The following is a 27,437-nucleotide window of genomic DNA, read 5'->3' as shown; positions in this document are numbered from 1 at the left end:
CACCGCCCCCTCCCCTGCCCGCTCTTGCGGCTCCCACAATGCACCGCACAATGGCCCGACCGCCGCCACTACCGGGGCCTGAGCGGGCCTGGCGGAGCCCGAGCGCGGCCCGGCCCGCAGCGCGGGGCTCCGAGCGCGGTGAGTGCCGGCGAGGGCCCCTGGGGACGGCGGGGAGCGGGGCGGGAGGCAGTCTCGCTGCGCCCCGCACGCTGGGCTCCCGGAGCGGCGGCGCCCCTCATCCCGGGGCCCCTTAGCGCGGTCTCGCTCCCCAACACCACGGGGGGCCCCCCCTCTGCGCCAGCGTGGCCCCAGACGGGCCCCGGGGTGACGGAAACTCTTCCCGGAACTGCGACCTGGATTGGGGGACCCGCAGGAGCCCCACTAGATTTCTCCCTCCGAGACCCGGACACACAGCCCGAAGATCCCGCATTCCCAGTCAGGCTCCTTGGTGACCCAGATAGCGCGCCGCCGACCCTGCTGGGGACCCGGGTCTGGGGGACGTTGATAAGCTGCACCTGCTCCCTCCCTGAGACACGCCTACCCCGGCCCACTTACCCCTCTCTGCTGCTCCAAGAAGCCTGCTCTTTACACCCTTCCTTCCGCTTCCCAGGCTCTTGGAAGCCCTCTAAAGGCTTTCCCCAAATAAGTTCCTCCTTGTACGTAGCTCTCGTCCCCGGGATCATACTCAGAAAGCCCAGACTCAAAAGGCCTATCAGGAGACTGGGTTTGAGACCCTCTCGAAACCTTCTCTTTTCAGCCCATAGAATCCCCCTACCTCATTCTTGGAGGTCCCCTTAGAGACCTGAATGACTTGCCCTTTTTTTCCTTCTCTCTGAGATGCGACACCCCTTCCTCCCACCCCCTTCTTCCTGAATTCCTTTCTCTTCAGCACCAGTCCACTTCAATCTTGGGAGGGGTGGGGGATTCACAATTCCCACCACGCCGTGGGATGGTTTACAAACTGGCCTGAGAACCTGGTTTTTTGTTTGTTTGTTTGTTTGTTTTTTGTTTTCTGCAAATCCAGCTCTGAGCTATAATGCAGCTTGGAGGGGAATTTGCAGTATGGGGGAGTTGGTGCTTCACCTGCAAGTGTAATCTGTCTCCTGGCTTGTGTGTTTTTCCACCTGTCAGCCTGGGGCTGTGGTAGTCTGGCCTTGGGTTTCTAAACCCTCCCCCCTCCTCCCGAGGAGAGGCCACTAGATTGGGGGGTGGGTGTCTAAAGGTGGTTTCCTCCCTGTAAAAATGAGGCCATCCTGTGTTGCAGCCATTTGTTCAAGGCTTCCCTAGGAGTGGGAGGCAGCGGAATCTGAGGAAATAGGGAATCAAAGGGACTCCAAAGAGGCCCATCTGCACGGACACAAGAACTAGCAGCCCGAGAGTAAATCCAACCCCTGTTAATCCTGTTTGATGTTTCTTGGAATGATGCAAGTCATTGAGGCTCACCAGCCTCCCTGTAATTTAATTCTCCACCACTCTAGGGTGTGTGTGTGTGTGTGTCTCTGGCCTCATCCATCCCTGTAAGTTCTGTGTGAGACTGAGAGAGAGCATGCATTCCTCTACTTTTCCTCCCCACTGTTTTCTAGCCAACCCGTATGCCTTTTGGATTTGTTTCTGGTGCACAGATCCGGCCTGGAAATTTTTTGTTGCCCCCCCCCATTCCCTTCTAAATCTATTTATAATTTCTCTGTTGCTATTTTGAGTTCTCTTAAGGGAAGACTGTCCATTCCAAGGAATAGTTCCTGGGTGTATTTCCTTGTAGGCAGGTGTTGAATTAAGTTCTTCAGCTCCACAAGTAGCTCTTAGGCAGGAGGGATAAAAGCTATTTTAGGGTAGTCACTGAAATGGAGCTGTTAATCCTCTGTGGATCTCTTTGGTTAAGAACACTTGGAGATTAACCCTTTCCTTGACACAGGGTTGGAGGGAGCTCTCTCTCAGAAGTATTTTAAGGAGTGAGGAGTTGGGAATTGGAGTGTGGCGGCAGAAGGGGGAACAGGCAAGTCAATGCAAAGATAATAGCTCTCTTTCATTGGGCCCTTGTATCAGGCCAGACCAAATGCTTAGCCATTTCCATACCTGACTAGAAAAATCCTTATAACAAGACTGTGAGGTGAGTGTTTTTAACTTTACGGATGAGGAAACAAGCTAATAATGGAGAAAGAACAAAGTTTCTATAGAGATGATGTAACACCATAAAAGTATAGTTTCATCAGAGGGCAGCAAGTATCACAGTGCACAACAGAGGCAGTCAGACAGGAGCTTCCAAAGGCCGTGCTAAAGTTTTGCCAATAGCTGCTACTTGGGATATGGAGTCTTGATAGTAGAAAGAGAGTAGAATAAAAGTATAATAAAGTGGCTATCCAAGTGAGAGAAAAAACTGGCCTAGGACATCGACTGAAGGAGGTGAAGTAAGGGGTTGGCTTGAGGGGATGTTCTGAGGGTTAGCTGCGAGGGAAAGAGGAAGGCCACATTCTGGGGAGATGTTGGGGAGGAAACTCACTCAGAGGCATGAGAAGTATGCTAAGGGGGAAAAAAAAGAAGTATTACTCAGACATTATGCAGAAAAGAGGCATACTTGCACCTTGGAGGGTACTGTGTGTATTTGGCACATGTTTCGTGTCACTTTCAAGATCATTATTTCATGTAATCCTCTGGGTGAATCTTTTTTTTTTTTTTGCCAGTCCTGGGCTTGAGCTCAGGGCCTGAGCACTGTCCTTAGACTTTCTCAAGGCTAGAGCTCTACCACTTGAGCCTCAACACCACGTCAGCTTTTTTCTATGTATGTGGTACTGAGGAATCAAACCTGGGTCTTTGTGCATGCTAGGCAAGCATCCTACCACTGGGCCAAACTCCCCGCCCCATCTGGGTGAATCTTATAGGAAAAAGGAATAAATTTCTATTTTGGAAATTGAAGAGTGGGCTTCTGTGGAATAAAGTAACGCCTGTGGTGTCATAGGTAGGTAGCTGCTCTAATGATAGCAAGTCCAAGGTTCTTTCCTTGCTACCTCTCCCTTGAGATCAGACTCCAGAAGAAATGAGGCTGAAAACGTCCAGAGTTTTACCAGTAGCTGGGAGGGATTGTGTTTGTTTTATGGGAACAGGTCTGTCAGCTTCTCTATAGCGTGAGACCAGAAGAACAGCTTTGAAAGAGAAGCAGAATTCTTTCATCGTTTTGCCTAGGAAGGAGAAGTCTTAAGGAACAGCCCTGATTATGTGAGACAAACGCCGGAGTGTGGATGAAAGGAGTTTGTAGACAAAGCATACAGAGAAAAACTAGATCCCTAAAAGCGTTCCTAGGTAACATTAGCAGCTTTAGTTATCCAACAGCCTGTTGGTGACTGTAGGTGAGGGCTTTGCTATGCTTTTTTAAAGGCCCTGGTGAGTAGGATCTGGGTGGTGGCTCATTTCTTTTTTAAAGTCATAGCTCCAAGAAGTGCAAATGAAGGTGAGCACACGGTTCCCGCCTTCTTCCTTTGGTTCTATCAGTACCACCTCATGAGCTCTTCTTAGCTACCACTGGCCTCTTCCTAGAAGCCCATTACTCACTGTTTGAGTAGCAGCATGCTAAATTGCTGTGTCTTCATGTTCAAGAGAACAGATGAGTTGGATGTGTGGGAGGTGGGGAAACCTACCATTCTTTTTCTGAGTTTGTGCAGAATTTCCAGGTTAGGTTCCCATCTCACACCAGCCAGAGCTTTGTGACTTGCTTTCTTCTGGCAGTCATTCCCAACACTCCAGAGGCTAAGGTACAAGAGTCAGATATAAAGTGGGAGCAGAATTTGACTTTGAGGTCAGGGAAATTCCCTCCAAACTAGACCTGCACACTGGAGCTCACTGTACCCAGTTCAGTGTGCGTAGTAATCGCTGGTATTATAAACAGGTAATTCCACCCTTGGCAAGGAGGAGGGGACAAACAATGAAAGCGAGACGTCAGAGGCCTTTGAGGTTTCTAGTGAAGCAGGCAAATATGCCATGATGATTCAAAGTCGTCAGTGGGTGGTTTTTAGTGCTGCCATGCATGTGATTCACAGAAAATACATGTACCTTTATACTGATTCTTCTAGGCAAATCTCCAATGATGGGGAAATGTTTATCATATTACATTGCAATGTTTCTTCAAGAGGAATGGTTCCTGAACCGGATGCAGCTCATGTTAATGATGAGCAAAGCCCTCTGGGGCATGAACCCGCTGATACTATCATCTTGTTCATGGCCAGTCTGTTGGATGAATGGTCACTGTAAGCAGCAGGTGCTAATGAGCTGAGCAAGCATTCTATGGCCCGTAGCTAATTTGTGCAGTTGGAGATCTCCCCAGATTCTTGTGAACAGTCCCTAGATACCCCCTTTGCTCTCTTGACGTGGAAAGGCCTCATGAGCAAATTTTGATATAATCTCTCCAGAGGGGAATCTCCCTATTGTAGCAAGTTGAAGTGTAGTTGGTCCTGTGTGGTGAGCTAGTAAGTAGGAATATGGGTCTGTTGTCTCCCTTTTGAGGAACAGTATAGTAACTTCTGTCCTTTTCCTGAATTGATCTCAGGAAAGGAATTGTGTTGCTTTTGCGCCAGCCCTCCTCCTCTGCTCCTACCACTTCTGCTAGCAAGGGAAAAGATCAGACTTTAAGATTTTAGCATTTTACCTTGGAAGGGCTGTGAATCGAGTTTAAACTAGAACCTCTAGTCATAAGATAAGTCAGTTTTCATTCCATGACTAATTTACTCATCTAAAACCAAGCTGAAATTATTTTTCTAGACATTGGCTATATGGAGATGAAGGAGGTCTGAGGAGTTCTCAGAGAGTCAGGTGAAGAAGACTAAATTTGAATACTAGCATGTTACCTGTTCAGTCCTATAATCCTAGCTGCTTTGGAGGTGGAGATCAGTAGAACCTAGGCATCAAAGTCCATAAAATTCCCATTTTAACCAATAGCTGAGTATGATGGGCATCTGTCATCCCTAGACCTGGGAGTCCAATGGCTGGGCACACTGGTAAGCATCTGTCATTCCAGCCATTAAAGAAGGCTCATAGTCCAGGCCTGTTCAGGCATAAAGTGAGACCCTATATTGCAAATATCCAATACAAAAAGGCACTGAAGGCATGGCTCAAGTAGAGGAGCACCTCCTTAGCAAGCTTGAGGCCTTGAATTCAAACCCCAGATCCGACACACAAAAAAGAGAAGTGCACACATGCCTTGCATCTAGAAGAGGAGCCACTTGGCATTTGGATTGGTGGATAGTTGTTGAAGAGACCTAGCTGGGTTTAGAGACCACAAGACCAAGAAAGGAAGTAGAGGTCAGGATAGAACCAGAACTGGTTTAGGGAAAATGCTGAGTCTGCAGTAGCCTCCTCAGATGGAACCTCTTGGTCTTGGGGCACTGCTAAGACATCCATCTGGCCTGAGCCCTGCCTTTCAGGGTGTAGATTTTCTAAGAAAATAATTCTTCTTCCTCTCCCTTGCATTTTGGACATTTAACTGCCCCATAGCACCTCTTTGAGAAAACTGGAGAAGATGGTAGATAAAGGGCAGGAGGTAAACAGGAAGAGAGAGAATTGTTGTCTCTCTGTTTACTGGAATGGATATAAAAGTGAAATAAGAAGAGAAAGTGTAGCATTTCAGATCTCAGATTATCTTTGTATTAGCTATACTAGTAATAATAGTTTCCACTAAGTACTTCTGGGTACCTAACATTGTACTGAATGCTTTATATCCATAATCCCATCTAATCCTCAAAACAGCCTCATGATTTCAAAGATTGTTATGTCTGTATTTTAAATGGGGAAACAGGGGGCCAGGAGTTTGGCCTAATGGTAGAGTGTTTGCCTAGCATGCACGAAGACCCAGGTTTGATTCCTCAGTACCACATACACAGGAAAAAGCCAGAAGTGGTGCTGTAGTTCAAGTGGTAGAGTTCTGGCCTTGAGAAAGCCCAAGGACAGTGCTCCAGCCCTGAGTTTATGCACCAGGACTGGCTAAATAAATAAATAAATAAGGAAACAGCCTGGTGTGGTGGTTCGCGCCTGTAATCCTAGCTACTCAGGAGACTGAGATCTGAGGATTGCGGTTCAAAGCCAGCCTAGGCACTAAAGACCGTGAGTGGTTACCTCCAATTAACCACTAGAAAACTGGAAGTGATGCTGTTGCTCAAGAAATATGAGCGGAAGAGCTCAGGGACAATGCCCAGGTGCAGGGGTAGGACAATATCCTTGAGCTGAAGAGCTCAGGGACAACACCCAGACTCAGAGTCCGGCCCCACAATCGACTAAATAAATAAATATAGGGAAACAGCCCAAGGGAGTAAATAATAGTCTGAAAAATCACACAACTTCCTAATGGGAGGGCTGATGTTGGAGTGGGGTCTGTCTGCCTCCAAAGCCCACGCTCTCCTGGCATTGGGCTCCCTAACACCAGGTGTTTGATGTTTCAGGTGAAGAGATTGTTTTCTGAAGGCTACGTTGGAGGCTGTGACAGAGCGGAGAGCCTGTGCGGAGCTGATGGGGAGGCTTTCTGAGTAACATGGCCCTTTGCCATTAGCCTTGCCATGACCACATTTTTTACCAGCGTCCCTCCCTGGATTCAAGATGCAAAGCAGGAGGAGGAAGTGGGCTGGAAACTAGTTCCTAGGCCTCGGGGCCGGGAGACAGAGAGTCAAGTGAAGTGCCAATGTGAAATCTCGGGGACACCCTTCTCAAATGGGGAGAAGCTAAGGCCTCACAGCCTACCCCATCCGGAACAGAGACCATATAGCTGCCCTCAGCTGCACTGTGGCAAGGCTTTTGCCTCCAAGTACAAGCTGTATAGGTAGGTGATGCTCCCATACTTCTTCCTGCTCTGAGCTTCCCCAGGTCAAAGGCAGAGAGACTCCACTGCATGTGGCGCTTTCAGTGAAAGGTAATTTGGCCCTCACACATTCTCTGTACTCTAACTAACCACTTGAAGTCAGTCAATAGTAACAGGGTTTTGGTGGTGGGGTTTCTTTGTTCGTTTTTTTGGTGCCAGTCCTAGGGCTTAAACTCAGGACCTAGGTGTTGTCCCTGAGCTTTTTTGCTAGCACTCTTATCATTTGAACCACAGTTTTACTTCTGATTTATTTTGGCAGTTAATTGGAGATATGAGTCTCATGGACTTTCCTACTCTGGCTGGCTTTGAATCACAGTCCTTAGATCTCGGCCTCCTCAGTAGCTAGGATTACAGGTGTGAGCCGCCAGCACCTGGTTAATAGTAGTATTTCTAATGTAGACACTAGAATCTGACAAGTACGGTATCAGGCAGGTGAGAACTTTTTTTTTTTTTTCAGTACAACTTTGACTACTCCTGTCAGGTAAATGATTAGAATCTTAGCCAAAGTGAAAACTCTAGAAGTAGAAGGAGATCCTGTGGTCCAATAAAATGGAGGCTCAGACTAGGAATGTAATTTAATGACTTTAGCTTCTTAGATCCTGCAGTACTACTTCTACTGAATTTTCCTGCTACTCAGATGACCACATCTGTCTCCGTAGAGTCCCTGGTGGCCCCTAGGGCAGGGACTTGTGAGGAAACGTGTGAGCCCAAGAATCCCTACTCAAAGCGAAATAGAATGTGAAAGCCCTTGTTATGGCATGTGTGGCAGGCCTTTGATGGGTGAAAGAACTGGAGAGAGCTATTTTCATTTTACTCCTGTCTTTCCATTAGTGGAACCAAGCACTTGCCCTTTACAAATGAAACACACCAGCCTGGTATACAATCACCTAACCATTCCTCTATCCAACTATTTACTGACCTTTGTTATATACCAGGCAAAGTACTCATTGCTAGGGGTGAGCCAGATGGCTGGAGGTGCTGGCCCTCCTGGAATTTACCTTTTTAACAATGGGGCAGACAACAAAAAGTAAGTACGTTAACAGGATGACCATAGAAAGCCTTAGTTCCTCATTGGAAAACATTTGCTAGGAAGGAATTAAAATAGGCATCAGGGTAGTGTAGAGGCCCGGAATGCTAGCAGGACAGTTCTGTGGTCCTAGTACTGTTTTAATCCTCTGTACACTTTCTGTCAGTGGGGTACTCTTAGTCATGTCATCTCAGACTTTTTTTTTTTTTTTTAGCAGTACTGTGGTTTGAGTTCAATGTTTTGAGCACTTTGCCACTCCAGCTGCTGCACTTCCAGCCCTTTTTGTTTTGGGGTTATTTTTGAGCTAGGGTCTTGCTTTTAGCCTGGATTATAATCATCTTCCCATCTTAGCTGGGATAACAGGTGTGTACCACCATTGTGCCCGCTTTTGATGTTGAAATGAGATTGTATAAGCTTTTTTGCTCAGGTTGGCCTGGAACCCGTAATCCTCTTTATTCTTGAGTAGCTAGGACCAGAGGCTTGAAGCACCAACACCCAGCCTTTGTAGACTTTTTCTCTAGGTATCAGTGAGAGGTTGCAACGGAGGCCTCCTCATATTTAATTAATTAATTAATTTATTTTTGCCAGTCCTGGGCTTGGGCTCAGGGCCTGAGCACTGTCCTTGGCTTTCTCAAGGTTAGAGCTCTACCACTTGAGCCTCAGCACCACTTCTGGCTTTTTTCTATGTATGTGGTACCGAGGAATCGAACCCGGGTCTTCGTGCATGCTAGGCAAGAATTCTACCACTAGGCCAAACTCTCAGCCCTAGAGCCCCCATATTTTATATTTAACCTTCTATGGGCTTTAGTTTCTCACCTGCAAAATGAAGTAAATAGACAAGATTCCTCAGCACTTCTGTCCCATAAGTGTTCCTGTCATTCATGTCAGATCGAAGAGTCACATAGACAGGAGTACATATATGTAGCATAAGGATAGCCATGTAGGTAGAAAGGGTCCCTAGAGGCCAGGAGTTTGAACTAGGGGTAGAGTGCTTGCCTGGCAGGCACGAAGACCTGGGTTTGATTCCTCGGTACCACATACATAGAAAAAAGCCAGAAATGGTGCTGAGGCTCAAGTGGTAGAGCTCTAACCTTGAGAAAAAGAATGCAAGCACAGTGTTCAGGTCTTAGTCCAAGCCCAGGACTGGCAAGAAAAAAAAGAAAGAAAGGGGTCCCTAGAAAAAGCCGTGTGTGTGACATGTCTGAATGAACCCAGCCTGTGTCACTTAACTGGTGGGTGGGACTGTTGGTGGCTTTCGGCTCCTCACTGGACAGCAGGATTGATGATGTGGCTCACGCACAGCTTCGCAGTCTTGCTGAGTTGATTCTGTTTATGGAGCTATGATTTTCAGTTCCTGGACTCTAAGCTGCTTTCCAACCATATAGGAATAGATACACTAAGAGATCAGAAGGTACTATAACACTAAAACCTTCCTTCCTTTTTTCTTATCTTTCTTTTTGTGGAGTTTTGTTGCTTACCACTTAAGCCATGCCGCCAGTCCTTAACACATTCCTAAAAGTGTTACTGGTTTACATGGTAAACAGATTCAAAGGTACCAATGAATTATTCTTACTCTCAAGCCATTGTCCTCTCCCCAAAGACAGTGGTAGAATTAGTTTCTTCCGTCCTTCCTGACACATTCAAACTTGAATTCCCTTTTTCATTTTTAAAGGGTCATATTACATATACTATATTGTACTTCCTTTTTTGACTTAGCCCTGTGTGTCTTAGAAACTTGTTTCAGATCAGGAAGTTTGAATATTTTCCTTTTTCTATTTATTGTATCATTTAAGTATTTTGGAGAGATTGGGGAGGCAATACAGAGATTTGAACTCAAGGGACTTAACCAAGATACCAGAAGGTATGCAATGAAAATACTTCATTGCATCCATTGATCCAATTTTCTTCCCCATAGGCTATCAATGATCTTAGTTTCCTTTTCTTCTGTGACAGTACTGAGGCTTAAATTCAAGGACTTGGTACTCTTGCCTGCCATTTTTGCCCATATTTGACACTTTAACACTTGAACTCTGCCCCCATTTCAGGTTTTTGCTGATTAATTGGAGATGAGAGTCCTTTGGACTTTTTTGTCCAGGCTGGCTTCAAATCTCAGTCCTCAGAAGTCAGCTTCCTGCGTGGCTTGAATTAGAGATATGAGCCACCAATGCCTGGCTTCAGTTTCTTATATATACTTCCATAAATATTTTAAGCATATATAAACAAACATCTATACAGAATCTTTCACCTACAGAATGTTCTTCACATATTATTCTGCTTTTTTTTCCACTTAGGCATCTAAGGAGCTTATTCCTTGAAGGTACTTTTACTTTTTGCTACGATTACCAGTGTTGCAAAGAGTAGCAGTGCCTACATAGCTTTGCAGGGATGTCTATAGAATATAGTTGGCATGGTATTCCATTTCCTCCCTCTCTCCCCCCCTCTTTCCACTCTCCCTCCCTACTTCCCTTCATTTTTGCCAGTACTGGGACTTGAACTCAGGGCCAGGGTGCTGTCACTTAGTTCTTTTGACTTAAGGGTGGCTCTCTACCATTTGAGCCACAGCTCCACTTTGGGCTTTTTGCTGTTTAATTGGGAGATAAGAGTCTCAGACTTTCTGTCCAGTCTGGCTTCAAAACACAATTCTCAGATCTCAGCCTCCTGACTAGCTAGAATTATAGGCACCATTGCATCACTTCACCATAGTTTTTGCTTTTGGTTTTCTTTTTTTGGTGGTTGCAGGGTTTGAACTCTGGGCCTGGGCTCTGTCCCTGAGCTAGTGCTCTACCACTTGAGCCACAGCACCACTTCCAGTTTCCTGGTGGAAAGAAGAGTCTCATGGGCTTTCGTGCCCAGGCTGGCTTTGATCCTCAGATCTCAGCCTCTTGAGCTAAAATTATAGGTGTGAGCCACTGGTACCCAGCCCACCATAGTTTAAAAAAATCTAACATCCTTGGGCCGGGAGTTTGGCCTAGTGGTTAAAGTGCTTGCCTAGCATGCATGAAAACCCAGGTTCGATTCCTCGGTACCACATACATAGAAAAAAGCCGGAAGTAGAGCTGAGGCTCAAGTGCAGAGCTCTAGCCTTGAGAAAGTCCAAGGACAGTGCTCAGGCCCTGAGCTCGAGCCTGGGACTGGCAAAAAAAAAAAAAAAAAATCTAACATCCTGTTAATGGGATGTTCATTCAACCCTCTGATCTCCCTCTTCCTACTTTCTGCTTTGACCAGTCTTCTTTCACTACCCTTAGGCACATGGCCACCCACTCAGCCCAGAAACCTCACCAGTGCATGTACTGTGATAAGATGTTTCATCGCAAGGACCATCTTCGGAACCACTTGCAGACCCACGACCCCAACAAAGAGGCCCTTCACTGCTCCGAGTGCGGTAAGAATTACAATACGAAGCTGGGCTATCGCCGCCACCTGGCCATGCATGCTGCCAGCAGCGGTGACCTTAGCTGCAAGGTCTGCTTGCAGACCTTCGAGAGTACCCAGTCCCTGCTGGAGCACCTGAAGGCTCACTCACGGCGGGTAGCTGGCGGCGCCAAGGAGAAGAAGCACCCCTGTGACCACTGTGACCGGCGATTCTATACCCGCAAGGATGTACGGCGGCACCTAGTGGTGCACACAGGTCGGAAGGACTTCCTGTGCCAGTACTGTGCCCAGAGGTTTGGCCGCAAGGACCACCTGACCCGTCATGTTAAGAAGAGCCACTCACAGGAGCTGCTCAAGATCAAGACAGAGCCAGTGGACATGCTAGGCCTCCTCAGCTGCAGCTCGACCGTCAGCGTGAAGGAAGAGCTGAGCCCTGTGCTGTGCATGGCCTCTCGGGACATGATGGGGGCCAAGGCCTTTCCTGGCATGTTGCCCATGGGCATGTATGGTGCCCACATCCCCGCCATGCCCAGCACAGGCATGCCACACTCCCTGGTGCACAATACGCTCCCCATGGGTATGAGCTACCCTCTGGAATCCTCACCCATCTCTTCCCCAGCTCAGCTCCCTCCAAAATACCAGCTTGGATCTACCTCATACTTGCCCGACAAATTGCCCAAAGTGGAGGTGGATAGTTTCCTGGCAGATTTTCCTGGAAGCCTGTCTCTCTCATCCGCCGAACCCCAGCCCGCCTCACCTCAGCCGGCGGCAGCTGCAGCCCTCCTAGATGAAGCACTGCTCGCCAAGAGCCCCGCCAACCTTTCTGAGGCCCTGTGCGCTGCTAATGTGGACTTCTCCCATTTACTGGGCTTCCTTCCACTTAATCTGCCCCCGTGTAACCCACCGGGCGCTGCAGGAGGCCTGGTCATGGGCTACTCCCAGGCCGAAGCTCAGCCCCTGCTCACCACTTTGCAAGCTCAGCCTCAAGATTCCCCAGGAGGTGGGGGACCTCTGAACTTTGGGCCTCTGCACTCCTTGCCTCCTGTCTTCACCTCTGGCCTGAGTACCACCACCCTGCCTCGTTTCCATCAAGCATTCCAGTAGCCCCCACGGAGGCCCACAGCTCAGTCTTTGGCTCTGTCAGGGAGCCTTAAACCCGCCCCGTCCGCGTCCCCATGAAGGCAGCTGAGCTTTCAGAGCTGGGTTCAAAAAGAAAAAATTCCAGTGTCTGTGTGGAGCACTTGGTTTGGGGGCTCAAGGTCCAGGATTGATTCCAGGAAGAGCCTTGAGCCCCAGCCCCATGAAAAGATCTACCATGAACTTTCAGGTATTTTTTTTTTTTTTAAATCTGAATTGGGAGCCCCACTTAGCCTTCTCCCTCTCCAAAGCTTCAGATCTCCTTCTCCTTAGAGAAGGGGAGGCCTCTTGGAGAAGCAGAGGGTTTCACTTTGGATGACCTCAAGAGAAGTAGCCTAAGAAGCCCGCCCTCTGGTCCCATCCTGCAGAACATTGTAGGCAGTTGTCAGGCTCTGCTGTGGAAGGTCATTTGGCTCCATTACTGCTTCCCACCAGCAGCCAGAAGAGAAAGTCTCCATTCTTCCTGTCTATCCCCCATCCCTCCGTCCCACCAGCTCTTTTCAGTCAGTGTTGTCCAACAACGGTACCGTTTACACATTCGCCTCAGACACCATTTCACCTCCCTCGCCACACTGTTAGCCTTAGCGTGATTGCAGTGAACTCTGTTTACACACCGTGAATCCATTCCCACCAGTCCATTTCAGTTGGCACCAGCCTGAACCACTTGGTACCTGGTGTTGACTGGATCCCTGTTTACAAGGCGGAGTCGGGTCTTGCTGACTTCTCTTCACTTGAGGTCACATTTTTTTCCCCTGTGGGGAATAAACTGACTTTGGACTGCTTCGGTCTCTGCCATCTTCCATGACTGCATCTCTCCTTGCCTCCCCATGGCACTGTCCACAGAAGACAGGCAAGAAGATTGGAGCAGATTTCTCACTCGTCTGCAATTGTTTTTCTCCAAGTACATCATGACCCCCGTCTTCCTCCTCTTGAACTGGATAGGGGGAGAAGTGACAGGCAGGCCTGCATCTGTCATCCCCCCATCCCGACCCTGCCCTGAACACCATGAGCTGTTATTTGTCTTGGAAGGAGGGCCTCTGGGTTCTAGGCTGCTGGGGTGAGCAAAAGAGAGAGACTGTGCCCTTCGTTTGTCTCCCTCTTGCTCATCCCTTTTCCAAGAAATTGTGGAATTGTTGGAAGAAGAATTTTAAGAAAGTCAGGACTGGGCACATAGTTGAATCCTAATCTATGTAATCATTGTTGCCTCCCATACCAAAAATCCTCTTATCCATGGTGTCCTTCCCGGCTCCCTCACTTGGAAGTCCTCGTGGATTCAGGGCCACTGTGCATAGCCTTCCCTGGTCTCCATCCAGGAACTTCCACCTTCTCATGGCTTCCCTCAGTTGCCCCTAGCAACTAGAAAGGTTTCCTGCAAGAAATGATTAGTTGTTGACTTGTGGGGCTCCCTGCCATAGAAGCACAGCCTTTGCCTGGAACCCAGCCTAACCCCAAACTCTGCTTCATCTCAGTTTTGCATGGGCTCTTCCCACATGTGGAAGGGAGGCAGCTCAGGGACCACCATCTTGGGGCCTCTCGAGACACCTCTCTGATTCAGAAACACACTTCTACCTCTTTACTGTTAACTCCTACAGTTGCAGCCAGCACTGTGGACACTCTTGTTGGTGTCGTCTCCAGCCGGCTTCTCCACTAGGGTTTCAGGATGAACTACCTAGGAACTGCCTCAGCCTTCCAGCAGTCCTCTGCAGCCCCTACCTTCTGTCCTAATGCCCTTCGGTTTAGTATCAGTAACTGCAGGTCCAAGCCCCAGGCTTCTGCTTCAGCCCAGGCCAGTCCTGTGGAAGGTCTAGCTCCCTGGCCCTTGAGTGGCAGCAGTGTGGAGTGAATGAGCATGTTTTGATTAGCTAGAGATAGGTAGCTAGGGATACCTTTACGAGACAAAACCAGATATAAACGTGTCTGGTAAGGTTAGCATCTGACTAGGTGATTTGCTTCTAAAATTAGTTTCAGTGAGTCCCAGGGACTAATTAAGGTTTATTTTTAAAAGCGTCTACCTTGGTACGCAGCCACCACCTGCATGCTGTGCATGTTCTAGGAATTGGTATGTGAGCACCCACGTGGGGGGCTCGCTGCTGCCGTTCTCCTTGTGTCTGGTCTTCTCCAGACCCAGCACCCTTTCCCCTGCTGACAACCTTCCTGCGCCCTCAGCTTCTACAGGTAAATGGGCCTGTAGCCACAGAGTATAATGTCCTGGGCTGTTAGAAGAGTCTTGTCCTGTCTGCCTGTTCCTTCCTCAAACTCTTCCTCCCTTGTGAGGCTGGGAAACTCAAGAGGACAGGTAGAACAATTTTAGATACCTTACAGGGCCTGGTAGCCATCTCCTGTTTTTCTCCTTGCCCTCCCTCACTCCCATTTCTCATCCTTCCTCTCGCCCCTTTCCTATCCTCTCAGTGCCCTCACCACAAGGAATCTTCCCGCCACTGTGAACTGTGCTGGTACAGAGGAACATTGCCTGCTGTTACCGATTGGACCATAGCTACCCTGCTGTTTTGTAATCCACCCACCCACCCACGCCCAAAAAGACTGGCTTTATCCTGCTCTCAGTATTCAAACTCAACTCTAGTAACCCTTCTGATGCTATGAGAACCAGAAGAGCATCTGCCCAGGACAGGAGCTGTGGCATGTGACACAAACCAATCAGGGACCAGGTTACAGGAGTGCTGTGCCCTTTTGTAGTCACTGCTCCAGACTGTGAGCAGACTTGTACAGGGGCAAGTCACCTCCTGTCCTGCACAGTAGCTGGTGTGAGCTGAAGACAGCCCTGGGGTCAGCTCAGAGGATACTGCTCATCTTCAAGAGGTGAGAGGCAGGAAAAGCCCCACCAATCCCCCAACCCTTTAGATGGCATTTTGTTAATGGGAATCCGGGAAGCAGGTGTGATTACCTTTTTGCTCGTAGATATTGTTCTAAGTTGAAATTCCCTCCTGCCCTAAACTCTCCCTAGTGACCCTTTTAAGTTTCCCCTTCCCTTTTTGGTAGCTGTTTTCTCCACCCCTTCCAGCTTTCCCTCTTATCTAGGAGCTATTTTTAAGCACGATTTTTTTTTTAACAGGTATTGTACAGGATCAATATTTTGCTTTTTAACAAGGATATTTATGTAATAAGAAACTTTGCCTTAGGCAGGTGTTGGCCAGAAAAGTCCAGATTTCTCTGGGATCCCACCCTGGCCTCTCCTGGAGCTCTGAACCTGCTGTGGAAGGAATTGGCCATGACCTTCACCACTGGAGAGCAGGGTCTGCGTTGAGGAAGGAGGTGTTCACTGTGATGATCTAGTGCCCGTGGAGGAACGTGTGGCTGGCGTCCTTTGTGACCCTCTCCTCCACTCACCGGCACACCAACGCCTCTTCTAGACCTCCCCTCCCGCCCAGTGGCCAAGGCTCCCAAGCCACTCTTTCGTAATGCCAGATTATTTAAAGAGAGAAATACAAGATGAAAACCTTCTAGCACTTTGTAAACAGTGAATAACCTCTTGGAGTATTTTTGGCTTTATATAAAACAAGGTTTTTAATTGTAAAATGTAAGTGCCATTAGAAAATGCACAGGGCATATCTTTGTTAAAGTAGATTTTTCAATGTTTTACAGAATTACATTTTCAAAAAAAGTTTTTATAATGAAGTTGTTTATTAAAAACTTCTGAATGATGTGTTTGGCAGTTGTGATTCTGATTGGCAAAGGGTTGGACGGAACCTGGATTTGGAAGGCAGTGGAATTTTCCACATGTCTTTAGCATCTAAGGCCATGGATGAGGTGTTGCACGGCCGGTAACAGACACTCGTATTAACAAAAGCTTTGTCCTCTGAAATGAAGGTTCTTGGTGGCATATATTGTACATTACGTATTGTTACATTTTCTTACATATAATGTGAACGATCTTAATTGGGTGTCTTTGAGGTAAGTAGTATTCTTTTGATTAATGTTAGATTCAGGGGGATTGAGGGGATGGGAATTGTGGCTTAGGGCTAGAGTGCTTGCCTAGCATGCATGAAGCCCTGGGTTCGATTTCTCAGCACCACATAGAAAAAGCCAGCAGTGTTGCTGTGGCGCAGATGGTAGAGTGCTGCTACCTTGTGCAAAACAAGCCAGGGACAGTCCCCAGACCCTGAGTTCTAGGACTGGCTTCAAGAGAAGGTAAGGTTTTATGTAACTCAAAGACTACATATGTCAGGTAGTTCAGTCTTCAGGTTAGGTTTGATCCAGAGGCTCAATCATGGTTGGCCTCAGTATTTCACTTTTTTTGTGTGTGTCAGATATTACGTAGCCACGACTTCACCTTCAGGCCCTAAGTAGGTTCTCCCTTTGTGCAGAAGTGGAACAGTAGCACGTGGTGCAGACTCAGGAGAAGCTTTTCAGGCACAGCCTGGGGACAGCTAAGACCTGGCCTCACCCACACCTGTGTCCAGCCACTGGGATCAGACATTCTTGAGAAGCTAATTTGGCTTCACCTGTATTGACTGGCCAGTCTACCAGATAGTGAAGGCCATCTGAGGCCTACACCTTCCTGCTTCTGTGTTTGTATACACATTCATGGGTCCAGTGGCTTGAACTCAGGTCCTTAAGAGCAAGAGCCAGCTTAAGTGGTGTAGGAGTCTCAAGGACTTTTTTTTTTGTCAGTCCTGGGCTTGAACTCAGGGCCTGAGCACTGTCCTTGGACTTTCTCAAGGCTAGAGCTCTACCACTTGAGCCTCAGCACCACTTCCAGCTTTTTTCTATATGTGGTACCAAGGAATCGAACCCGGGTCTTCATGCATGCTAGGCAAGCACTTTAACCACTAGGCCAAACTCCCGGCCCTCAAGGACTTTTTTTTGCCTCCAGCTCTCAGCTTTCTGAGCCTAATTTTAGCCACCATAACTAGAATTACAAGTATGAGAGCCTCTGGTGCCTTTTTTTTTTTTGGTTGTTGGGCTTGAATTCAGGACCTGGGTACTGTCCTTGAGCCTCTTTGTGCTCAGTCCAGTGCACTCTACCACTTGAGCCATAGTACCATTTCCAGTTTCTGAGTGGTTAATTGGAGATGAGTTTCACAGAAACTTCCCTGCCTGAGCAAGCTTCCAACCACAGTCCTCAGATCTCAGCCTCCTAAGTAGTTAGGATTACACGCATGAGCCACGAGCCTGGCTGGCACCCAGTTCTTTTGTCTGTGCTGTGTGTGCCCTGTGGTGGTGGGGAGGTCCTGGGGTTTGAAATTGGGGCCTCTTGCTTTCTAGGCAGGCTGTATTGCTGAGCCACACCTCCAAACCTAGAGTCTTGTCTTTTGCCCTGGCTAGGCTGCACCTTGATCCATATTTCCTGAGTAGTTGGGATAACAATTGGGGATCTTGGTGTCCTGGTGTTTTGTTTTTGTTTTTGTCTTCCATTCTGTTGGTCTTTGTTTGAGATGGAATCTTGATCCTCTCCATCTCAATCTCCCAAATAGCTAGGATTACAGGCTTAAGCCACTATGCCCAATTTGTCCTACTTTCTTGTCAATCACTCTTTTTCCCAATGAGTCAGAACCCTGGTTAGCACTCCCAAGAGAGACTGGCCTTGAACGTAGTGCCTCTAAGTAGCCACTGGCCCCAGAGTGGATCTCGAGGTCTCCAAAGAGCCAGCTGTGGTATCATCCACTGGGCAGGAAGAAGCTGGAGGCATCTGGAGGTGGTGAGGGTGTCCAGGCAGAGCTGGGGACCTGATACGATAGCCTGACCTCCATAAGGCACAAGAGTGGGAGCTGAAACCATAGGAGTGTGGAATCATGCCAGATCCTGTACTTGAGAGTCCGGCAAAGGGAAGTCCCTGGCTGGGGAACCCGTGAAGCAAGACTTCAGCCACCCAGCCCAGGATCCATCCTGCGAGGGAAGCAGGCAGATGCCCGCCTGCTCCCTGCTTGGCAGTGGTTTAGGACCTTCCCCGACCTCTCCTCACCCCCCATCCCGTGCCTTCCTTCTCCACATGAGCGTTCCCAGCACCTTCGTGTGCCCAGTCACGGTCTTCTCCAATCTGGATTGCCTTCGCCAGGACAACTGGTCCACGTAATTGTGCAGCGCAAGGCTGCTTCCGAGCCAGTTTCCCGTGAGCGGCCGCCGCGGGGACGGTCACGCCTGGCGTGCTGGCGGCGGTGGACGGTTGTGATCGTGGCTGGGGGTTGGGCCAGGCCCCTCGGTGTTTGCTCCGAGCTGCCCCTCGCTTGGTCCCCTGCGCGCGCAACGAATCCGGGACCCGATCCGCCTGGCGTTGGCGCGCTCACGGCCCCGGCTACCCGGCAGCCCCTTACCCTTGTAAGGGATCTCCAGGATCCCAGCTCCTGGCCCCCACCCGCGGTGGAGGGACCCCAGCGAGTCACATCCGGAAGGGGGTGTGAGGGGCGGAGCGCGCTGCGGAGGAGCGGGGAGTGGAGGAGAAGGAGGGAGCAGGCCGCCGCCTTCCCGCTGCTCTCGCTCGCTCTCTCTTCCCCCCCCTCTCTCCGATCCCGCAGTGTCGCCCGCGAGCCCGCAGGTGATGGCGGACCAGGAGTCCGGGGTCCCTCTGGAAGCTGCCGCGCGCCCTCCGCCCGGCCCCGCGCTCCAGCAGGGTGCGCGCTTGGCCTCCGCGGCCTGTGGGGACCCGCAGCGCCCGGACCCCGCCGCAGGCCCGGAGACCGCTCCGCCTGCCCCCGCCGCGGAAGGCCCCAGCCTGGATCAGGCCGACGCCCCAGAGCCAGGGCGCGCCGAGGGGTTCAGAGCCCCTGCGGGAGCCGGCGACAAGGCCGGGGAGGCCACAGGCGAAGAAGGCGCCGTAGGCATGGAGGAGGCGGCGGACAAACAGCAGGTGGGGGAGGAGAAGCCGGAGGTGGGTGCGGAGGCCCGGGGGGTCCTGGGGCCCCTGGACCTGGGTGGTCTCATCGTGGACCCGCTGGAGGCCATCCAGTGGGAGCTGGAGGCCGCGAGTGCCCAGGCCGACCGGGCCTACCTCCGGCTGGAGCGCAGGTTCGGCAGGATGCGCAGGCTGCACCTGGCCCGGAGGAGCTTCATCATCCAGAACATCCCCGGCTTCTGGGTCACCGCCTTCCTGAACCACCCGCAGCTGGCAGCCCTGATCAGCCCGCGGGATGAGGACATACTCCGCTATCTGATGAATCTGGAGGTGAGAGAACTCAGGCACGCCAGGACAGGTTGCAAGTTCAAGTTCCGCTTTTGGAGCAACCCGTACTTCCGAAACAAGGTGATCGTGAAAGAGTACGAGTGTAGTTCCTCGGGTCGAGTGGTGTCCATCGCAACTCCCATTCGCTGGCACCGGGGCCAGGAGCCCCCCGCCCTGATCCAAAGAAACCGGGACACCGTGCGAAGCTTCTTCAGCTGGTTTTCACAGCACAGCCTCCCAGAGGCTGACAGGGTTGCCCAAATCATTAAAGATGACCTGTGGCCCAACCCTCTGCAGTACTACCTGCTGGGGGATAGGTCTCATAGAGCCAGGCGAGGCCTGGCAAGGTGGCCCACTGAGGCCCCTTCTAGGCCCTATGGATTCCAGTCTGGCTAAGTCCTGCCCTGGCACACAGTACCTACATGCCACCTTCCTGTCTCCTGTGGACCTTCTGCTTGCCTTCTCTGGATGTTGGCTGGACCCAGCCCCAAGACTCATTTCCATGGCCAATCTCCACAGTTCTCATGTGACTTTCTTCTCAGTCTCCATTAATATCATGTGACTGTTATGTGCCTCTGCGTTGACAACAGGCCCCCAAGGCTCTGGAACTCTATCATCTTCATGGCCTGGACCTACCTGAGGATCCACCCTCCTCTAGGGCCCATCCTCTCCCCCCCCCTTTTTTTTTTACACGAGCACCTATGAGGTGTCACAAAACAGACCAGTGCATCTCTGAGGTCTCAAGCTTCAAAGCTACACTGGTGCTGGCGGTAGCAAGCTAGGTCTTGTCACCCAAGATGAAGTGGGGACACTTGGAAAGGCGAGAACCATCAGACTTGGGACATTCCATGGCCTCAAGCCAGGCTGCCATCAGATGGACTATTAGGCATCTGGCCACATGGGCACCCAGATGACTGGGCAGGATGAAGCCTAGGGCACGAAGCAGCCAGCAAAAGATTCTTTGTGCTCACAGCTCTTCCTGCCCCCATGTTGCCTCCTCACCACTGTCTGAGCTGCTCTCCCCTGTGCCTGGCCATCATCTTTCTGATGAGCTTTGCTGAGTCCACCCTCATCCCTGCTATCTGCTCCCATGGCTACAAGGCCTCAAGAGCTGCATATGGATGCAGGTGGAGACCCTGGAAATGGCGCCACCACCTGATCTGGGGAACAGGGATGGGCGGGGATGGGATCCCACAGGAACCGTGTGATTGGTCCCTACATGAAAGCTGGGTCCCTTGCGGGCTCCTCCTGTGCCCACCTGTGTTTAGGCTACCAGGTTGAGGTAGGAGCCATAGGGCCACACTGTTTCTAAAATGATAATTCAGAAACAAGATAACTGAACAAGCAAACCTTTTGCCAACAGCTAAGGAGACAGACTTTCTTGACTTCACCTGTCTAGTGGGGGAGAGCTTGTCCTGTTGATTGCCTGTGCTCTCTGCTTTTTTTTGTCTTATCCCTTCAAAGGGGGTGGGGGATGGGGATGGGGAATCAGTGCCGGGCAGCTACACAGAGACCAGGAAGTCCCCAGGGGCAGGGAGAGTTAATCATTGTACACTGCGTTTGGAGGCACTCCACCCCTGCTTCTCTTCTGCCAGGTCCCTTTCTTTGTTGTCTTCCCTCCCTCCTTTGCCCATGGGTTCCTATAGGGTTAAAAGCTGAGCTGCCCTAGCCGGTTCCATTTTACACAAGGTCTTGTCTTATGGGACCTGAGGACAGTGGTGGGGAGCAGAGAACAATAACCCAGGGCAGCCACAAAGGAGAGTGTCTGAGAACTTTGGGTGGAAGGGAGAGTCCCTGAGTCTTGTGAGCTTTTTTCTTTCACTAATATTCTGTAAAGTAGAAGATGAACGGAACACTACAGCTTCAGAGGTTTTCTCACCTGGGCCAGGGATAACTTGTGCGGTTAGAAAGCTAGTGCAATTGGCTCTTTATTTTGCTACATTTTTGTGTAAGGCCCTGTACATTTCCTTCTTTGTTTGAGCCCCCTGGGAAATGGAGCTGTACACGCCTGTTTATTGCTGTTAGTTGAGAACATTTGTAACTGCCAATGTAACTGTTCTGTGCCACTTGGAAACTTCCATGTCTGCACCTTGTTACTCAGTTGTGGCTTGATGCTGTATAACCCTGCCTTACAAGAATTTGAATACGGTGATTTTGCATCTGTAGAATAACCTCCAGGAGGAAATCTGTGACTGATCTCTGAATGCATCTGTGACTGATGGTTCTGTGCCTCAGTGACCACATTGTTAATAACGTCACTGCAAATGACATGGCTGCTTCTAAACAGAAATATTCCCCATGGGGTTTTGTCTACTTTGGCGCTTTTGTGTTCTACATGCATGATAGAAAATAAAAACCTTTTTGGTCTAGGGAAAAGTAACTTAGGTCATGTTATTCCTCCTTCTAAAACTCTATGGGCAAACAAAGCCCCCAGTTCCTTTGGGCAGCTGGGTAGCTGACTTGTCTGGTCCATGCCGGCCTTTCTGCTCCCCATCCTGCCTTCTGCTACTCCTGAAATACATCAAGCATGTTCCAGCCTCTGGTTTTGTATTTGCTTTTCCCTCTCTCTAGAATTTTCCTACTGCAAGAGGAGGGAAGAGAAATCTGCAGTTCCTACAGTTTATGCAAGCCTCAAATATTTTTCGACAGGCTTCCCTGCCCAGCCTGCAGGTTTCCCCTTGTCTCTTGTAACTGAAATGAACTGCTTTTCTTGTCATCTTTCTTCCCTGTTTCATGAGAGTCAAGAGACCAGGGATCCATCCATCTGCTGCTCTTTCCCTTCGTGACACCCCCAAAACGATCAGTGTGAGTCAATGGCCTTATCCAAATGTGCTGGAACACTGAGTGAAGCTCTGACAAAGAACAAGGCAAGCCTCCTTCCCTTAGAGGATTTCAGTTGGGTGGAGAGTAGAGTGAAATGCTGGGCTCACAGCTGTAATCCTAGCTATGCAGGAGTCTGGTGCTCTGGGTTCAAAGCCAGCCCAGGCAGGAATGTTTATAGATTTTTATTTCCTATTAGCCACAAAAAAAAAACAACAAATAAAAAACCCAGGTCAGAAGTTTGGCCTGGTGGCAGAGTGCTTGCCTAGCATGCACAAAGACCTGGGTTTGATTCCTCGGTACTACATACACAGAAAAAAGCCAAAAGTGGTGCTGTGGCTCAAGTGATAGAGCTCTAGCCTTGAGGAAAGCCTAAGGATAGTGCTCAGGCCCTGAGTTCAAGCCCCAGGGCTGGCCAAAAAAACCAGAAGTGAGTGGTGGCTTATCAGCCTTGAACAGAAAAAGACTCAGGTTCCATTCCTCGGTACCACATACATAGAAAAAGCCAGAAATAGTGCTGTGGCTCAAGTGGCAGAGCTTTAGCCTTGAGAAAGCCCAAGGACAGTGCTCAGGCCCTGAGCTCAAGATTTGGGGGGTGGGGGGGGGAGGAAAGGCAGAAGTTTAAAAAACCAGTTCAGAGGTAGAGTGCTTAGCTGACTTGACAAAAGTCCCTGGGTTCCATCCCCTGCCCTGCAGATAAATAAAAACAAGTGGGTCTGGAAAAGGAATTCCTGGCAGAGCAAGTAGCATAGCTCAGGAATAGGGGCAAGAAGCTGCACAGTGTGTTTGGGGTACAGGATAATGTGTGGCTGTCTGGGAGATGCAGTTGATGGCTGAGGAGGTGGTAGAAGTCACTTATGAGAGCAAGAACCAGGCCAAACCTTATATACTGGGGACACTACGGGGAGTGTCAGGTGTGATTCCACAAGAGGCTGGAGGTAAGGGGAAGAGAGGGCTAACCTGTAGGATCTTCATTTTGGACTTAGCCAGCTCTCCAAGATGCAGCTCTTCCAGAAACCCTCCATGATTGGCATGGCCTGTAACTGTCTATCACCTCCCAAGTACAGCCTAAAAACCAAGATGGTGGACCCGGCCGGGTTCTCTACCCTGAGTTTTTCTCTTCTGTGCCAAACATCTGTCCTTGATGCTCCCTGGGGAAGTCAAGGTGAGCTGTAGGCATGCTGGAAGCTGGCGGCCCATGGGTCTACTGACCTGTGTCTGTAGTTATCAAGTGCTCCTACGGTCCTCCTGTCCAGATTTGGGTCCTGTAGCATCCTATAGACCCTTAGCTCCTAGACAATGACCCTAATATAACGGAGGTACTTACCCGCTCTTGCTGCCTGGCATTGTGGCCCACACGTGCTCCTTTGCCCAATGGGGTATATCATGCTTAGAACTCACTCTTTACTTGTTTGTGCCCCATCACTCACTCGTTTACCCAGTACACATCTTAGCACCTCATCTCCAAATCATCACTGGGGTCCTTGACCTCAGGTCAAAGGCACAGAAGTCCGGCTGTAAAAGTGAAAATGGCCACCAGCAGTAACGGCATCTGTTTTGCAAGGGGTTGCGAGTGGACATGGCAGTCAGAGTGGCTCTCTAACGCCGGGTCACACCAGGGCCTGCTCAAAACTCCAACAAGAAGCAACAGTTTTTGTTGGTTGTTGGTTGCTCACCCCTATAATCCTAGCTACTGAGGAGACAGAGCCGAGACAGATCTGCCAGCTCAGGCAGGGTAGTTCCTGGGACACATCTCCTCCAGTTCATCACCAACCAAAAAGCCAGAATTGGAGGTGTGGCTCAAGTGGTAAAGTGCCAGTCCTGAGGGAAGAAGCTCAGACCCAGCACTCAGGCCCTGAGTTCTAGCCGAAGTACAGGCTAGCACAAAACAAAAAACCATAACCAGCTCTGAAGGGCTCTTGTGGTGGAACAACCAACCAGATCAACTCCTTCTAGGGCTCCAAAACTGGCCCAAGATCTTCCTAGAGGGGCCAGAAGTTTGGCCTAATGGTAGAGCGCTTGCCTAGCATGCACGAAGACCCGGGTTCAATTCCACATACATAGAAAAGACGGAAGTGGTGCTGTAGCTCAAGTGGTAGAGTGCTAGCCTTGAAGAAAGCCCAAGGACAGTGCTCAGGCTCTGAGTTCAAGCTCCAGGACAGGCAAAAAAAAAAAAATTCCCAGAGCTGGGTGCTGGTGGCTCATGCTTGTAATCCTAGCTTGTTAGGAGGCTGAGATCTGAAGATCATGGTTTGAAACTACCCTGGGCAGGAAAGTCCATGAGACTCTTATTGCTGATAAACTACTCAGAAAAAGCTGGAAGTGTGCTGTGGCTCAAGTGGTACAGTTCTAGCCTGAAACAAAAGAAACTCAGGGACATCGCCCAGGCCCAGAGTTTAAGCCTAAGAACTTGGGGGGCTGAGGGGAGAAAGATCTTCCTGAAGTTTCTTCCTACATTTAGGTTTATTAAGTCGAGATTTACTGAAACACATTTGAAAAATATTTACCTGGTCAGGGAAGCCTTCTCTGATTAACTCTTTCCATTTTCTCTGATTTGGATTTTGGCATCTGATGCTGTAATGCACATACATTTACAGGCCTCCCTTTTTCTTATCCACTTTCTTCTCTGCACTCTTGGACCCTCTGCCTTATTTACTGCTCATCCCCCCCTCACCTAGAACCAATGTGGTGGAGCTGGGAGCTCTCGCACTCTGAGTGCTGCATATTATCTGGTTCTGGAGGGTCTTTCTGGTTGGCATCTTGGCTCTCCTTTGGACAGTGTGGACAAAGGCATAGAAGCCTGTTGAAGGCCTGATTATCTAGGGATAGGAGCCTCCAGGAGGTCTGGGAACAGGGAAGCAAGTCCCTGCAGACCCATTCCCCATCGCCTCTGCAGAGATGGCCACTTAGCTTGGGAACCTGCAAGAAGGTCAAACATAAACTTGGGGTCTCAGGGTTTTTTTCCTCCTCTTTGTCTGTTCTGTTGGTCTAAAAATTAACTTTGGACATACCAGGTGCCAGGAACACATGCCTGTAATCCTAGTTACTCAGGATGCTGAGATCTGAGGATCATGGTTCGAAGCTAGTCTGGGCACGAAACACCCTAAGACTTTTATCTCCAAGAAACTACTAAAAAAAAAAAGCCAGAAGCGGCATTGTGGCTCAAGTGGTAGAAAGCTCGCCTTGAGCAAAAGAAGCTCAAGGACAGCACCCAGGCCCAGAGTTCAAGCCCCAGGTCAGGCAAAACAAAAAACAACAAAAAACTTTGGATGTTATTTTTCAGTCCAAGAAAAATCCATTTCAAGGAGTTGGAAGTATGGCTTAGTTTAGAGCACCAATCAATAAGTGAAAGCATCAGGTACTGAGTTCAAGTTCCTGTTTTGGACCTAAAAACAAACTAAAAGAAAAATCTGTTTTGAAACCATGGCAACTGCTTGTAATCTGCAACTGCCTTGATTACAGAGCGCTCAGAGGACTTTGATATGTTCTGCTTTCCCTGTTCAAGCAGGACAACCAAAGCCAGGAGCTCTGAGGCACCAACCACAGCTGACTCTGGCTCCTGGGCAGCCAGCTGTGGTGGAACAGACACTTGCCTGAAGGCTGCTAGGCTGCCTCCTCACCACAGTTGCCCATGTTTTCATGGCTATCAGCCCATTTCCCCATCCAGAGGAGAAACTGAGCCTTCCTCAGGAGGAACATTCCCTCCTAGGCCTCGCCCCTCCCCCCCACACTCTCTAAACCAATAATCTGCTCAAGAATGAGCCTCGGTCTGGATTTACAACAAACATGAAAAAAACTTGTAAGCACAACTCCATACAACCAAACTGTTTCCAAGTAACTCAACTCCTCAAACAAAGCTCAAATGGATTTACAGGATTATACATACATCCCAGATCCAACAAGGTAAAAATCCACAGTGTCTGGCATCCAACAAAACATCAAGCCCACATAAGGGCAAACAAGCCACACAGAGGAAAGCAAGCAGTCACAACTAGCCAGCTGAAGCAGGTATAAAATAGGCATAGAAGGGGCTAGGAAAGTGGCTTAGTGGTAGGGTACTTGCCTAGCATGCACTGGGACCAATTCCTCAGTGCTAAACAGAAAGAGCCAGGCGGCACTGTAGCTCATGTGGTAGAGCACTAGCATTGGGCAAAAGATGCTCAAGGGCAGTACCTTGAGTTCAGAGCCTCGTGCTCTCAACCTCACTGCTGGCATTCAGTATTTGGCAGGTTAATTGAAGATTAGAGTTTCAGGCTTTTCTGCCCTAGTTATTGTCAACCTGTGATGTTTAATGTGGCAGTTTCCTGAGTAGCTAGGATTACAGGCGTGGGTTACTGGCACCTGACTACTTTTCTTCCCTATGTTCAAAACGATAGCTCACATCCTTTGACACATCAAGATTTTTTATTTTTTCGTGGGGGGAGGCAATCCTGGGGCTTGAACTCAGGACCTGGGCACTGTCCTTGGGTTTTTTCCTCAATGCTAGGGCTCTGCCACTTGAGCCACAGCACCACTCCTGGCTTTTCTATATATGTGGTACTGAGGAATTGAACCTGAGTCTTGGTGAATGCTAGGCAAGCACTCTACCACTAGGTCAAACTCCTGGCCCCCATGATCAAGACTTTTGACAAAGGTTCAAAACCATTCAGTGGAGATAGGTCCATCTTTGTAATAATGAGTGGTGGGAGAACAGTACATCTACCCACATGCAGAATTTGGGGTTCCCCACTGCCCATGTTGCTCTCTGGCATCATGTTGACTCTCACCGGAGTTCAGGGGAAGCAGGGAAAGGAAGGAAATCTCTGCATCTCAGCTGTAACAAAGCAACCACACCAGTGGTAATATGCCCAGGAAGCAACTGGCTGCATAGGAGGCATGGTCCTGGGGCACTCCATGAAATTCACCTCATTGTAGGTCCATTGACCTTCTCGTTTGCAAACTCCCCTTTCAGTATCTGGGATGAGAAGGGGCCAGAACCTGCAAACAGAGCTGAGCTTCAGCTAGTAGTGGCTTTTTGGAGGTAAGTGGTATCTATCTAGTTGGGCCTTTTAGAAGACCCCAAACTGTATGGTATCTATACCAAACACAACAACGATGTCAAAACTAGCTAGACAATGATGGCTCATGTCTGTAAT

The 27,437-nt window shown here is 49.3% G+C and overlaps 2 protein-coding genes across 2 annotated transcripts; both read left to right on the top strand.

Annotated features, from left to right (window-relative positions):
• The first annotated feature begins 55 nt into the window (after positions 1-55).
• On the top strand, positions 56-13,150 carry Plagl2 (PLAG1 like zinc finger 2). The gene is made up of 3 exons (XM_090352158.1): positions 56-138; positions 6,420-6,793; positions 11,105-13,150. The coding sequence occupies exons 2-3, from the start codon at positions 6,534-6,536 to the stop codon at positions 12,333-12,335; spliced, it is 1,491 nt and encodes a 496-aa protein (XP_090208284.1). The 5' UTR covers positions 56-138; positions 6,420-6,533; the 3' UTR covers positions 12,336-13,150.
• A 5,387-nt stretch (positions 13,151-18,537) lies between these two features.
• On the top strand, positions 18,538-21,862 carry LOC150050355 (putative testis-specific Y-encoded-like protein 3). The gene has a single exon (XM_090352157.1). It carries the CDS (start codon positions 18,862-18,864, stop codon positions 19,876-19,878), a length of 1,017 nt encoding a protein of 338 aa, XP_090208283.1. The 5' UTR covers positions 18,538-18,861; the 3' UTR covers positions 19,879-21,862.
• Positions 21,863-27,437: the final 5,575 nt, after the last annotated feature.

Source organism: Megascapheus bottae, chromosome 18 (genome assembly GCF_031878675.1).
Source record: "Megascapheus bottae isolate mThoBot1 chromosome 18, mThoBot2.hap1, whole genome shotgun sequence".
NCBI classification, from domain to species: Eukaryota; Metazoa; Chordata; class Mammalia; order Rodentia; family Geomyidae; genus Megascapheus; species Megascapheus bottae.
This window is presented reverse-complemented; position numbering and strand designations above follow the sequence as displayed.

Excerpts from the sequence above, each read along its gene's own strand:
- Plagl2 (XM_090352158.1), top strand. The coding sequence starts at position 6,534 with ATGACCACATTTTTTACCAGCGTCCCTCCCTGGATTCAAGATGCAAAG. Across the intron at positions 6,794-11,104 it reads TCCAAGTACAAGCTGTATAG|GCACATGGCCACCCACTCAG; the intron begins GTAGGTGATGCT and ends CACTACCCTTAG.
- LOC150050355 (XM_090352157.1), top strand. The coding sequence starts at position 18,862 with ATGGCGGACCAGGAGTCCGGGGTCCCTCTGGAAGCTGCCGCGCGCCCT.